Source organism: Schistocerca serialis, chromosome 11 (assembly GCF_023864345.2).
Source record: "Schistocerca serialis cubense isolate TAMUIC-IGC-003099 chromosome 11, iqSchSeri2.2, whole genome shotgun sequence".
NCBI lineage: Eukaryota > Metazoa > Arthropoda > Insecta > Orthoptera > Acrididae > Schistocerca > Schistocerca serialis.
In genome coordinates this window covers 180,566,292-180,581,208 of record NC_064648.1, presented here as the reverse complement: position 1 = coordinate 180,581,208, position 14,917 = coordinate 180,566,292, and the positions used below count along the sequence as shown (strand labels likewise).

Here is a 14,917-nt window from a genome sequence, read left to right as displayed (position 1 = left end):
CTTTTACTCAGTCTCTTTACGTGTCCATAGAATAAAATTCTCCTCTTCCTGATACCAAACTGAGTAATTTCCATTTGTTAATATGCAATTTAAAGAAGTACAAATGCATGCTACTAGTGGTGACTCAAACCAGTAAATTTATGGCTACAGTCCATTTATCCTACTCAACGAGCTACTAAGAGCTACTTAATTATCAATAAACATTTAAACTTGACTGCACTCAGAAATCTTTTAATCTTCAAAAAAACTTTTGGGTTGTTTCAAGAGTTTGTAGCACTGCTTTAGGAAAGTGATGTCAAGGCAGTTATCTTCATATCCAGTAATCCAGTCGATAAGTTCCCCATGTTCGCTGGAAACTAACAAGCGTCAAAAGGCCCAATGGTACCAACTGGCTACATGTAATCCTCAACTGGTAGGCTTCACTGGATACATTCTTTTTTATTTTTTAGTCATCAGTCTTCTGACTGGTTTGATGCGGCCCACCAAGAATTCCTCTCCTCTGCTAACCTCTTCATCTCAGAGTAGCACTTCCAACCTACATCCTCAATTATTTGATGGATATATTCCAACCTCTGTCTTCCTCTACCGATGTCCTATCACCATGTCCTTTCTTCTTATCAGTGTATTCCACACATTTCCTTCCTCTCCGATCTGCACAGAACCCCTCATTCCTTATCTCATCAGTCCACCTGGGTTTCAACATTCGTATGTAGCGCCACATCTCAAATGCTTCGATTGTTTTCTGTTGCGGTTTTACCACGGTCCATGTTTCACTACCATACAATACAGGCTCCAAACATACACTTTCAGAAATTTCTTCCTCAAATTAAGGCCTACATTTAATACTAGTACACTTCTCTTGGCCAAGAATGCCCTTTTCGCCAGTAGTCTGCTTTTCATGCCCTTTTTCTCCGTCCTTCATTGGCTGTTTTGCTGCCTATGTAGCAGAATTCCTTAACTTTATCTACTTAATTACCATCAATCATGATGTTAAGTTTCTTGCTGTTCTCATTTCTGCTACTTCTCACTTCTTTCGTCTTTCTTCAATTTACTCTCAATCCATACTCTGTACTCATTAGACTGTTCATTCCAGTCAGCAGATCATGTAATTCTTCTTCACTTTCACTCAGGATAGCAATGTCATCAGCGAATCATATCATTGATATCCTTTCACCTTGAATTTTAATTCCACTCTTGAACCTTTCTTTTATTTCTATCTTGTTTCTTCGATGTACAGATTGAACAGTAGGGGCGAAAGACTACATCCCTGTCTTAGACCCTGTTTAACCCGAGCTTCTCGTTCTTGGTCGTCCACTCTTATTATTCGCTCTTGGCTCTTGTATATGTTCCGAATTACCCGTCTCTACCTGTAGCTTACCCCTACTTTTCTCAGAATTTGAAACACCTTGCACCATTCTACATTGTCGAACTCCTTTTTCCAGGTCAACAAATCCTTTGAACGTATCTTGATTTTTCTTTAGTCTTGCTTCCGTTATCAACGTCAGAATTGTCTCTTGGGCGTCTTCACCTTTTCTAAGGCCAAACTGATCGGTATCTAGGATATCCTCAATTTTCTTTTCCATTCTTCTGTACATTATTCTTGTCAGCAACTTAGGTGCATGATTGTGCGGTAATTCTCGCATTTGTCGGCTCTTGTAATCTTCGTAATTGTGTGGATGATATTTTTCCCAAAGGCAGATGGTATGTCGCGTGGCTCATACATTCTACACATCAACGTGAATAGTCGTTTTGTTGCCACTTCCCCTCATGATTTTAGCAATTATGATAGAATTTTATCTATTCCTTCTGCCTTATTTGATAGTAAGTCCTCCAGAGCTCTCATAAATTCTGATTCTAATATTGGATCTCCCACCTCTTCTAAATCGACTCCTGTTTCTTCTTCTATCACACCAGACAAATCCTCCCCCTCACAGAAGCTTTCAATGTGCTCTTTCCACGTATCAGCTCTATCCTCTGCATTTAACAGTGGAATTATCGTTGCACTCTTCATGTTACCACCCCTGCTTTTAATTTCATCGAAGGTTGTTTTGACTTTCCTATATGCTGAGGCAGTCCTTCTGACAATTATTTCTTTTTCGGTTTCTTTACATTCTTCATGCAGCCATTTCGTCTTACCTTCTCTGCACCTCCTATTTTTTTTCATTCCTTAGCGACTTGCATTTCTGTATTTCTCAATTTCCCTGAACATTTTTATACTTCCTTCTTATGTCGATCAACTGAAGTATATCTTCTGTTGCCCATCGTTTCTTCGCAATTACCTTCTTTGTACCTATTTTTTTCTTTTCAACTTCTGAGATTGCCTTTTTTAGAGATGCCCATTCCTTATTGCTGTATCTATAGGCTTAGACAACTTCAAGCAGATCTCGTCATTCCTTAGTACTTCCATATCCCACTTCTTTGCGTATTGATTCTTCCTGACTGAAGTCTTGAACTTCAGCCTACTCTTCATCACTAGTAGATTGTGATCTGAGTCTGTATCTGCTCCTGGCTACATGTTACAATCCATTATATGATTTCGGAATGTCTGTCTGACCACGATGTAATCTAACTGAAATATTCCCGTACCACCCGGCCTTTTCCAAGTACACCTTCTCCTCTTGTGATACTTGAACAGAGTATCCGGTAGTACTAGCTGAAATTTATTATCCTTGTCCCAAGTCCATATTCTCCTGTAACCATTTCTTCTGCTCCTTTCCCTACAACTGCATTCCAGTCCTCCATGGGTATTAGATTTTCATTTCCCTTTATGGATTGTATTACCTTTTCAACATCTTCATGTAATTTCTCTCTCTCTCTTAATCTTCAGCTTGCGACGTCAGAAGGTATACCTGAATGATCGTTTTCAGTGTTGATTTGCTTTTGATTCTGATAAGAACAACCCTGTCACTGAACTGTTCACAGTAACACACTCTCTGCCCTACCTTCCTATTCATAACGAATCCTACTCCCGTTATACCATTTTCTGCTGCTGTTGATATTACTCAGTGAGACCAGAAATCCATTCCACTTCACTGAACTCCACTATATCTAGATTGAGCCTTTAAATTTCCCTTTTCAGATTTGCTAGCTTCGCCACCACGTCCCAACTCATAGAACATTATCCTTTCGTTGTTTATTCAGTCTTTTTCTCATGGTAAGCCCCTCGGTTGTAGGGGCCAATGGCGAGATCATCACGACACTTTTTCAATTACAGGCCACATGTCCTGTGGATACACATGTGTGGGGGGTCGCAGATCGCCATTGGCAATCACCGTGACCAGAGCCGCTATTTCTCATTCAAACAGCTCCTCAACTGGCTTCACGAGGGCTGAGTGCACCCTGGTTACCAACAGCACTCGCCTGGCCTGGGCAGTCATCCATCCCAGTCGTAGTTTACCCTGGCAGTATTTAACTTTGATGGCCTGACAGGAACCGTTGTTAGCACTACAGCAAGGGTGTTGTCCCCTACCGGAAGTTTCCGTCTTTATGTATAACTGATGAATGTGGTATCCAACTGAATAAGATTTGGGGTGCAGTCTTGAGGTTGCTCAAAGCACAACGCCAGTATGTGGAAATATCCACTCACGTCATTCCAACTGAAGAGACAACAGTGATGTCTGGAGTGTGGGGTGCTCAACTGTACACATTCCCAATCTGTACACAGTCTAATCCAGCCACTTTCACGAATGATGATGGAATGATGCGGATAACACAAATACCCAGTCCCTGAGCACAGAAAATCCCCAACCTGGTAGGTAGCAATGCTAGCCCCTGGACCATAAGCTGTGGACAACTGAGAGGAGAGACCACATCATATAGATACTGTTGGCCCATGAACAACAGCAGAAGAGAGGTCATACAAAAAATTGCATGCAACTGAAAACTCTCACGGATACCACAACGATAATGGCAACAAGTAGGCTCGTCGACAAAATTGCACCACACAGATGACACCACCCAGCTTAATACCGAGAAGAACTGAAAATGAAAAAAGAATTATAGTGCGTGACATTTACTTACTTGTTGAGGGAGAAGGCGGCGTAGAGCATGAAGAGCGTGGAGAGCAGCGAGATGGCCGAGTACTCGAGGCCACGCGAATTGATGCCCACGTAGTGCCGGCCCTCAGTGGTGGGCAGGAAGCTCGCCTTGATGAGCCACGGCAGGCCCAGGCACAGCAGGATGTCGAACGTGTTGGAGCCGATCGAGTTGCTGATGCCCATCGAGCCGTGGCCTGCGAACACCACACAGCACACGTCAGAAGGCCACAGAGGCAGTAACTGCTCCCTGTGTGAGGGGATACAGAGAAACCGCAAGCTGCAGAACAGGCCTTCAAACGCTACCCCAAGGAGCAACGGTGCCCCTAGACATCCCTCATCATGGTAATGGGCAGATGCAGCCATGTAGGCTACCTGCCACATCGCCCTACTGCATGCGTCCCACACAATCATAAGCTGAATGGCAAGCATTGGACCAATGGGATCAGCCAGTGCGGTAGGACTTTTTATGCTACAGCCCAGCTGCAGGCCTGTCTGTGCATCAGCTGTTTGACCACCCTTGCCCGATTGTGCCTGTGCCCACACAGCCACTCCCAGGCCAGGCAATCTAGGGTAAGACTGCCCACACATCAGCTGTTCACACACCCTTGCCAAACTGCCTCTGTGCCCACATGGCCACCCTCAGGGGAGACACACTATGGTAAAACTGCCCACACATCAGCTGTTCGGTCATCCTTGCCCAACTGTCCCTTGACGACATGGGCACCCTCATGGCAGACACACTAGTGTAAGACTGCCCACACCGCACACCCTTGCCCCACTGAGCCTGTCCCTTATGTCAACCCCCAGGACATGTACAGTAAGGAACAGCTTACTGTAGGGGACAGCTGTAAAGTCCACCTTCGTCTTTCATTATTACAAGGGATAGTAAAGTAAAGAGGCAGATTTTTATTTTACTTTTATTCTGATTTCGATTTTATGTCATCTATACACAAATGATCCATCAACACCAGATCATGCTACCCATTTCTTGTATACCGATGATCTGGCTGTTACCAGAGAAATAAAGACCTCAGAGGAACTAGGTGGGGAACAACAAAACTCGTTAAACATCACTGTGAGAGGACCCACAAAAACGTTGCTGCTAGGAACAAAATATTGACGAAAGTAGGTAATAGTAAACGGGGAATCAGACCGACTATATTAAGAACAACCACCCAAGTACTCTTCTTTTCGATGGTGGAATATCCATCTGCCGAAACAGTCAATACAAGCTTAAATAATAAATTATTTGGGAAGATGTATAAGGTCGCCTGATTGTCAGATCCTGAAGAACGGCACGTGAACACACAGAAAAGTTTAAGCAGACTTTCGATGAGCACTATGGCCTACAGAGGATGGATGGAGAGGTTTGTATGGGCCCACGACGGCAAGGTCTTCAGTGTCTATGGCCTACATGTTGCTGCATGCCAACCTGGCAGGCTTAAATCCCACAGGAGATTTCTTAGTATCGAGGTAAATGAGCTCCCCAAAGGACTATCCTGCCTTGAAGGAAAGGCCCAGCAGAACACTAAATTGCACGGGAATGGGTGTGGCGGTAGTCAAAACAAATCTACTTAAACGGGGCGTAAATGACGAAACAGACAAGAAATACGACTGTGGTGAACTCCAGGACATGGAACGTCATCTTTAATATCCGAACTGGCCCACCGTGACGACCCATACCTTGCCAAGAACGAAGCACGGGATGTGGCTCGATATTGGGCTGATACAGTTTAATAAGTCACAGCTGCAAAATACTAACGCGAATTCTTTACAGACGAATGGAAAAACTGATAGAAGCCGACCTCGGCGAAAATCAGTTTGGATTCCGTAGAAATGTTGGAACACGTGAGGCAATGCTAACCTTACGACTTATCTTAGAAGAAAGATTAAGAAAAGGCAAACCTACGTTTCTAGCATTTTTAGACTTAGAGAAAGCTTTTGACAACGTTAACTGGAATACTCTCTTTCAAATTCTGAAGGTGGCAGGGGTAAAATACAGGGAGCGAAAGGCTATTTACAATTTGTACAGAAACCAGATGGCAGTTATAAGAGTCGAGGGGCATGAAAGGGAAGCAGTGGTTGGGAAAGGAGTGAGACAGGGTTGTAGCCTGTCCCCGATGTTATTCAATCTGTATATTGAGCAAGCAGTAAAGGAAACAAAAGAAAAATTCGGAGTAGGTATTAAAATTCATGGAGAAGAAGTAAAAACTTTGAGGTTCGCCGATGACATTGTAATTCTGTCAGAGACAGCAAAGGACTTGGAAGAGCAGTTGAACGGAATGGACAGTGTCTTGAAAGGAGGATATAAGATGAACATCAACAAAAACAAAACGAGGATAATGCAATGTAGTCAAATTAAATCGGGTGATGCTGAGGGGATTAGATTAGGACATGAGACACTTAAAGTAGTAAAGGAGTTTTGCTATTTAGGGAGTAAAATAACTGATGATGGTCGAAGTAGAGAGGATATAAAATGTAGACTGGCAATGGCAAGGAAATCGTTTCTGAAGAAGAGAAATTTGTTAATATCAAGTATAGATTTAAGTGTCAGGAAGCCGTTTCTGAAAGTATTTGTATGGAGTGTAGCCATGTATGGAAGTGAAACATGGACGATAACCAGTTTGGACAAGAAGAGAATAGAAGCTTTCGAAATGTGGTGCTACAGAAGAATGCTGAAGAGAAGGTGGGTAGATCACGTAACTAATGAGGAGGTATTGAATAGGATTGGGGAGAAGAGAAGTTTGTGGCACAACTTGACTAGAAGAAGGGATCGGTTGGTAGGACATGTTTTGAGGCATCAAGGGACCACAAATTTAGCATTGGAGGGCAGCGTGGAGGGTAAAAATCGTAGAGGGAGACCAAGAGATCAATACACTAAGCAGATTAAGAAGCATGTAGGTTGCAGTAGGTACTGGGAGATGAAGAAGCTTGCACAGGATAGAGTAGCATGGAGAGCTGCATCAAACCAGTCTCAGGACTGAAGACCACAACAACAACAACAACAACAACAAACTTCAAAAGAAATTTAGCGGACACGAAAATGTAACGAATGATTGCCCGCATCAATATTGTTCACTTCAACAGCTACACTGGAACTGCTTCCAGTTCTCGAACGACTTCTGGAAGGCTCCTCTTGGAATACCGTCCAGTGTCTGTGAGAAGAGCACAGTAGCATTCACTGTTTGCAATGTGAAAAAATTTTAGAGCACCACAATTAAACCCACCCTGCTATTTTGTTGGCTACAATGAGTATAAGAAAACTTAGGAGACATTCCTTTCGTAAGGAGGAATTTTACTGTCTGTACATGGGGATGCAGAATTAGAATCAGAATTTAGACCTTAGGAGGACTTAAGGTCAAATAAGGCGGAAGGATTTGATAACATTCCACCAGAATTTCTAAAATCATAAGGGGAACTGGCAACAAAACGACTATTCACGTTGGTCTGTAGAATGTATGAGTCTGGCGATATACCATCTGACTTTCGGAAAAGCATCATCCATATAATTCCGAAGATGGCAAGAGCTGACAAGTGCGAGAATTATCGCACAATCAGCTTAACAGCTCATGCGTCCAAGTTGCTTACAAGAATAATATACAGAAGAATGGAAAAGAAAATTGAGAATGCGCTAGGTGACGATCAGTTTGGTTTTAGGAAATGTAAAGGCACGACAGAGGCAGTTCTGACATTGCGTTTAATGATGGAAGCAAGACTAAAGAAAAATCAAGACACGTTCACGGGATTTGTCGACCTGGAAAAAGCGTTCGATAATGTAAAAGGGTGCAATATGTTTGATATTCTGAGAAAAGTAGGGGTAAGCTATAGGGAGAGGGGTAATATACAACATTTAGAAGAACCAAGAGGGAATACTAAGAGTGAAGTGCTGGGATTGAAAATGATGTAAGACAGGTATGTAGTCTTTCGCCCCTATTACTCTGTATATCGAAGAACCAATGATCGAAATAAAAGGAAGGTTCAGAATTAAAATTCAAGGTGAAAGGAAATCAATGATATGATTCACTGACAACATTGGTATCCTGAGTGAAAGTGATGAAGAATTCAATGATCTGCTCAACGGAATGAAGGGTCTAATGAGTACAGACTGAGAGTAAAACGAAGAAAGACGAAGGTAATGAGAAGTAGTAGAAATGAGAACAGCGAGAAACTTAACATCAGGATTGATGGTCACGAAGTAGTTGAAGTTAAGGATTTCTGCTACCTAGGCAGTAAAATACCCAATGACGGACGGAGCAAGGAGGACATCAAAAGCAGACTCGCTATGGCAAAAAGGGCATTTCTGGCCAAGAGAAGTCTACTAATATCAAATACCGGCCTTAATTTGAGGAAGAAATTTCTGAGGATGTACGTCTGGGGTACAACATTGTATGGTAGTGAAACAATGGCTGTGGGAAAACCGGAACAGAAGAGAATCGAAGCATTTGAGATGTGGTGTTGAAGACATATGTTGAAAATTAGGTGGACAGATAAGGTAAGGAATGAGGAGATTCTGCGCAGAATAGGAGAGGAAAGGAATATGTGGAAAACACTGATAAGGAGGACAATATGGTAGGACGTATGTTAAGACATGAGGGAATGACTTCCATGGGACTAGAGGAAGCTGTAGAGAGCAAAAATTGTAGAGGAAGACAGAGATTAGAATACATCCAGTAAATAGTTGAGGACGTAGGTTGCAAGTGCTACTCTGAGATGAAGATGGCACAGGAAAGGTATTAGTGGTGGGTTGCGTCAAATCACTCATAAGACCGATGGCGCAAAAAAAGGGGGTGGGGGCTGGTATAAGAAAAGTAAGAAGACAGTCCTTCTGTAGGGATGAATTTCATTGTCTTTACAGGGCAAAAGAAAAATGTGTTATTTATTTTCGCTTTCCACTTCTTCACAACTTGCTAAGAAGGACTTGCGCTATGTGCACTCCTATCTTTGGATACACCACGTGGAGTCCACATTAGTAATAACAGGAAAATGCAAATTGCAAATTAGATTGCTGAGGAGGAAACGAATGACAAGTACCTTGCTTAGCGACGATCACGCTGGAGACCGCCTCTGGAACGCTGGTTCCAGCCGCCAGGAACGTGATGCCCATCACAGAGTCTGGAATCTTGAGCGTGTCTCCTGCAACAAGTATGGAGGTGTCAAAATGAGCGAAAGCCGTATATCTTGCACAGTACACATGGCCCACCAAGCCAAAACGACACACTCACACACACACACGAGAGAGCGCGCTCGCACACTCATGCACACACACTCACACACACACACACATACACACACACACACACACACACACACACACACACACACACACAGTGAACCAGGACTGGACCCAAAAACATTCAGAGGTCGTAATATGGACTACAACAAGAAGAAAATGTGTAGTAAACATGGGTTCTAAAATATATACCTTAAGAGTTGTGAGCAGATGTCCGTAAGAAGAATGTGTTTTGCACTAACGAAGATGCTTATTGTTCTTAAAGTGAGCACTTTACAGCCCCTTTCTATTGGAAATTTTCTTGTTTTGATCCATACTTTCACCTATCAATATGCAGAACCCAAGAAGAAAAGTGGAAGGAAAGTGTCTCACAGCATCTAAGATTAAGAAATATTCATAGATCTTAAGGTATATAATTTAGAGCTCATGATTGCTAGACTTTTTTGTTTCAAATGATCGTTTCAGTCACACCGCTGAATACTGACCATTCCTCCTGGGATACCCTATAGTATGTACAGAGTGTCCCATAACGACTCTGACAAACGTTGAGGCGCTGTAGGGAGTGTCTCGAGGAACAAAATTGAGGATGGGAACCTGTGTTCAGAAACGTCATCCTACGACGCCACAGAGCGTCGAAGTTACAGGCCCCAGCTCCTACGACTAGGCCACCCCTTCGGCAGGAAACGTGACTATGTATGCTGATGGACCATAGGCGGAACGTCTCGAACTGTTGCTTGTTACTCAATGGTGCACAGAAAGGTCTTTTCTCCTATGAATGCAACGCTCTGTTGCCTTGGCGGATGACGGTTTCGGGCATGGGTTTCCATTCACAATTTATTTCCGAAAATGTGAATAAATATATGGGAGACAAATAAACTGCAAATGTCTGAAACTGTCGTCTTCCATGGTAACGGAGCATCTCATTCACAGAAGACAAAACACATCTACATACATACATCAAAACAGTTTTGCATCACCTCGCTTCCGAGACTTCTGGAACCTGTAGAGAAAATTGGAACAGAGATCACCATAAACAGCATTTCCACCCTTTTATTGCTCATGAAAAAGACACACATTGCATGTTGTACCACCTTACAGCGAGACCTTCATAACAGGTGGTCCCGATGGCTGTACACACCGGTACCTCTAACACCCAGTAGCACGTCCTCTTGCATTGACACATGCCTGTTTCCGTCGTGGAATACCATCCACAAGTTCAGCAAGGCACTGTTGGTCCAGACTGTACCACTCCTCAACGGGGATTCGCCGTAGATACCTCAGAGTGGAACCGCAAGACCGCTACGGTCGCAGGTTCGAATCCTGCCTCGGGCATGGATGTTTGTGATGTCCTTAGGTTAGTTAGGTTTAAGTAGTTCTAAATTCTAGGGGACTAATGACCTCAGCAGTTGAGTCCCATAGTGCTCAGACCTATTTGAACCATTTTTGAACCTCAGAGTGGTTGGTGGGTCACGCCGTCCACAAACAGACCTTTTCAATCCATTCCAGGCATGTTCGATAGGGTTCATGTCTGGAGAACATGCCGACCACTCTAGTTGAACGATGTCGTTATTCTGAAGGAAGTCGTCCACAAGATGTGCACCATGGGGGCGCGAATTGTCGTCCATGAAGACGAGTGCCTCACCAATATGCTGCCGATACGGTTACACTATCGGTCGGAGGATGGCCCCTTCCATGGCCACCAGCGGCGTTCGTCGGCCCCACATAATGCCACCCCGAAACAGCAGGGAACCTCCACCTTGCTGCACTCGCTGGACAGTGTGCCTATGGTGTTCAAACTGACTGGGTTGCCTCCAGATATATGACGATTGTCTGGTTGAAGGCGTATGCGACACTCATCGGTGAAGAGAACGTGATGTCAATCCTGAGCGGTCCATTCGGCATGTTGTTGGACCCACCTGTACCGCGCTGCACAGTGTCGTGGTTGCAAAGATGGACCTCAGCATGGACGTCGGGAGTGGAGTTGCGAATCGTGCAGCCTATTGCGCACAGTTTGAGTCGTAACACGACGTCCTGTGGCTGCACGAAAACCATTATTCAACATGGTGGCGTTGCTGTCAGGGTTCCTCCGAGCCATAATCCGTAGGTAGGGGTCATCCACTGCAGTAGTGGCCCTCGGGCGGCCTGAGCGAGGAATGTCATCGACAGTTCCTGTCTCTCTGTATCTCCTCCGTGTCCGAACAACATCGCTTTGGTTCACTCCGAGACGCATGGACACTTCCCTTGTTGAGAGCCCTTCCTGGAACAAAGTAACGGCGGTATTGACCGTCTAGGCACGGTTGAACTACAGACAACACGAGCCGTGTACCTCCTTCCTGGTGGAATGACTGGAACTGATCGGCTGTCGGACCCCCTCCGTCTAATAGGCGCTGCTCATGCATGGTTGTTTACATCTATGGGCGGGTAAGGTGACATCTCTGAACAGTCAAAGGGCAATATCCACAGTCGACGTCCATCTTCTGGAGTTCTGGGAACTGGGGTGATGCAAAACCTTTTTGATGTGTGTAGCAGCTAGCTCCGTCTTGTCCACTGGCGGTCCTGGCTATCACTCGCGATTACTGAAAACCAAACAACATTGCCAGGTGTTCTGGCTACGGTCCGTCAGCGTACGAAGTCGCCTAGTCGAACGCGCCGGCGCCTATAACTTGAAATAAATGGTTCAAATGGCTCCGAGCACTATGAGACTTAACATCTGAGGTCATCAGTCCCCTAGAACTTAGAACTACTTAAACCTAACTAACCTAAGGACATCACACACACCCATGCCCGAGGCAGGATTCGAATCTGCGACCGTAGCGGTCACGCGGACCCCTAACTTCGACACTCTGTAGTGTCGTTGGATGACGTTTCTGGACGTGGGTTCCTGTCCTCAGTTTCTTCCTCAATACACCCTTTATATTCCCTCATGGTTTGTCAAAATCGAATATAAAGTGGGGGATCAAAAAGTTCTCTGTGAGGGGGTTGTTACAGCTTATATACAACCCAATGCAACTCCAGTGCAGGCATACAGGCACTGAATGTAGGCAAGGTGTCAGTGTAGCATCCATGCGTTTCCAATGAGCATAAACGCGCAATATGGCGACGTTATTGCCGAACGCATTCAAACGGGACCAAAGTACTGTTATTCTATTCTTGGCTGCAGAAGGATAAAAAGCAGTAGACTCCCATCAGACCAATGAAGAACGTGTGTGGGGCAGCATGTCCGTCGAAAACCGTGGTCGTGGAATGGTGCACCAAGTTTTGTGCTGGTCGCGATTTGACACGAGACGCCAGTCAATCACGGAGGCCAGCATCAGCCATTATGGACAATGACAAAAGAGCGGTTGGCGATGCATAACCAAGAATCTTAACACCAGCTACAGTAATTGCAACACATTATCCAGCAGGAGTTACGTCTACTGGCAAGTTTGCAGCCAGACGTTGAATGCCCAACAAAAAGGAAACTGGATAGCTGCTTGCATGAATCGCCTAATGCATGTCAATATTTAAGGCAACACTCTCCTGGAACGGATTATTGTAGCCAATGAAAGCTGGTGTCACCACCGCGAAACGGACTCGAAAGTGTCAACGATGTACTGGTATCATCCATCGTCCCCTTGTTCCACGACATTCTGCTGCAAAGGTATGCTCACCCAGTTCTCTGATTACTGTTTCAAGAACACAGCCAACAAATCTTTGGAGTGTGTGGTGATTTGGTAACCTCCGCCCTGGAATTCCTTCTGCATTCAGACACCTAACTGGTCAATTCTTACATCATTTCTCGTAAACTTCACTTCAGATTGCTATCTAATCACAATATAACACAAACAACAATGTAATTGTTTATTCTGGAATCTAGACAATGCTAGCAGTAATGAAAATTTACCCTCCCTCTCAGAAAGATATTCTCTTCTTCCAAAACAGATTCCAGTATCGACGTTTAGCATAGGAAGCAGCCACACCAATTGCGAATGTTGGACTAGGGAAGTCCAACGTCAAATCCATCATAGACGGTGCACCTATGACATTTATGTTATGCATATCTTTGGAGTGTTCCATAAGGAGCGACCGTCCTGAGCGGTTATGAACTATCTGCCAACTGCTCGGCACTTCTGATAAGGGAATGAAGGGGTGTGAAAACCAGCAGGTAGGAAAGCAGATGTTCCTGACCCATTCTATCAATAGTGGATACTATTGCTTCATATTCGTGCTCTAATGGCAATACACAAAACAAAAAACAGACACCGTCTGAACAGGCGTTGAAGGCTCAACAGCACCGCTTGGATACCATGTCATCCTCAGCTCTTAGGCGTCACTGGATGTGGACACAGAGGGTCACGTGGCCAGCACACTGCTCTCCCGGCCATTGTCAGTTTTCATGACTGGTGACGCTACGTCTCAGTCAAGTACCTCCTCAATTTTCCTCACAAGGGCTGAGGGCACTCCACTTGCTAACAGCACTCGGCAGACCCAGACGGTCACCCAACCAAGTGCTAGCACAGTCCGACAGCGCTTAACTTCGGATATCTGACAAGAGCTGGTGTTACCACCGCAGTAAAGCCATTGGCCAAACCACAGTACAGTCTACAATTCTTCATGGAAGGTATGACTATACACTGTATTGCACTTTTGAGTGCGTCGATAAGTAAAGGTTAATTTCATCACGTTCGCTGTTGTAATGGTGCTTGAATTACGTAACCATTACGGCACCTCACCTCAACCTCTCGATACCAGCAATATTCTACTCTGTTTCTGTAAAATAGTTAACATATTTCTGAGACCCGTGGTCTACGTGTAGCGTCTTTGATTCATAATGAAAACGTCTTCGGTCCCGGGTTCGACCCCCGCCACTGCCTAAATTTTGATAAATTATCAGCATTGGCGGCCGAAGACTTCCGGCATAAGAAGTCAGCCTCATTCTGCCAACGGCCTTGTCAAAGAGGGCGGAGGAGCGGATAGAGGTTCAGGGCACTCTCTTGTCCTAGGGGTGGGAAATTGCCCCTAAAGGCGGAAGAATCAGCAATAATCAACGACATGAGGATGCAGAAGGCAATGGAAACCACTGCATTAAAGACACGTAACGTGTATCCACAGGACATGTGGCCTGTAATTGAAGAAGTGTCATGATGATCTCTCCATTGGCAAAAGATTCCGGAATAGTCCCCCATTCGGATCTCCGGGTGGGGACTGCCAAGAGGGAGGTTACCATGAGAAAAAGATTGAATAATCAACGAAAGGTTAACGTTCTACGAGTCGGGGCGTGGAATGTCAGAAGCTTGAAAGTGGTAGGGAAACTAGAAAATCTGAAAAGGGAAATGCAAAGGCTCAATCTAGATATAGTAGGAGTCAGTCAAGTGAAGTGGAAGGAAGACAAGGATTTCTGGTCAGATGAGTATCGGGTAATATCAACAGCAGCAGAAAATGGTATAACAGGTGTAGGATTCGTTATGAATAGGAAGGTAGGGCAGAGGGTGTGTTACTGTGAACAGTTCAGTGACCGGGTTGTTCTAATCAGAATCGACAGCAGACCAACACCGACAACGATAGTTCAGGTATACATGCCGACGTCGCAAGCTGAAGATGAACAGATAGAGAAAGTGTATGAGGATATTGAAAGGGTAATGCAGTATGTAAAGGGGGACGAAAATCTAAT

The 14,917-nt window shown here is 44.5% G+C and overlaps 1 protein-coding gene across 1 annotated transcript in view; it reads right to left on the bottom strand.

Annotated features, from left to right (window-relative positions):
* LOC126426921 (sodium/potassium/calcium exchanger 3) overlaps positions 1–14,917 on the bottom strand; it is a 223,040-nt gene that overhangs the window by 16,846 nt on the left and 191,277 nt on the right. Inside the window, exons 8-9 of the mRNA XM_050089024.1 lie at positions 9,069–9,170; positions 4,021–4,231 (exon numbers count right to left, since the gene is read on the bottom strand). Of these exons, the coding sequence (XP_049944981.1) occupies positions 4,021–4,231; positions 9,069–9,170 (313 nt within the window). The remainder of the gene's footprint in view (positions 1–4,020; positions 4,232–9,068; positions 9,171–14,917) is intronic.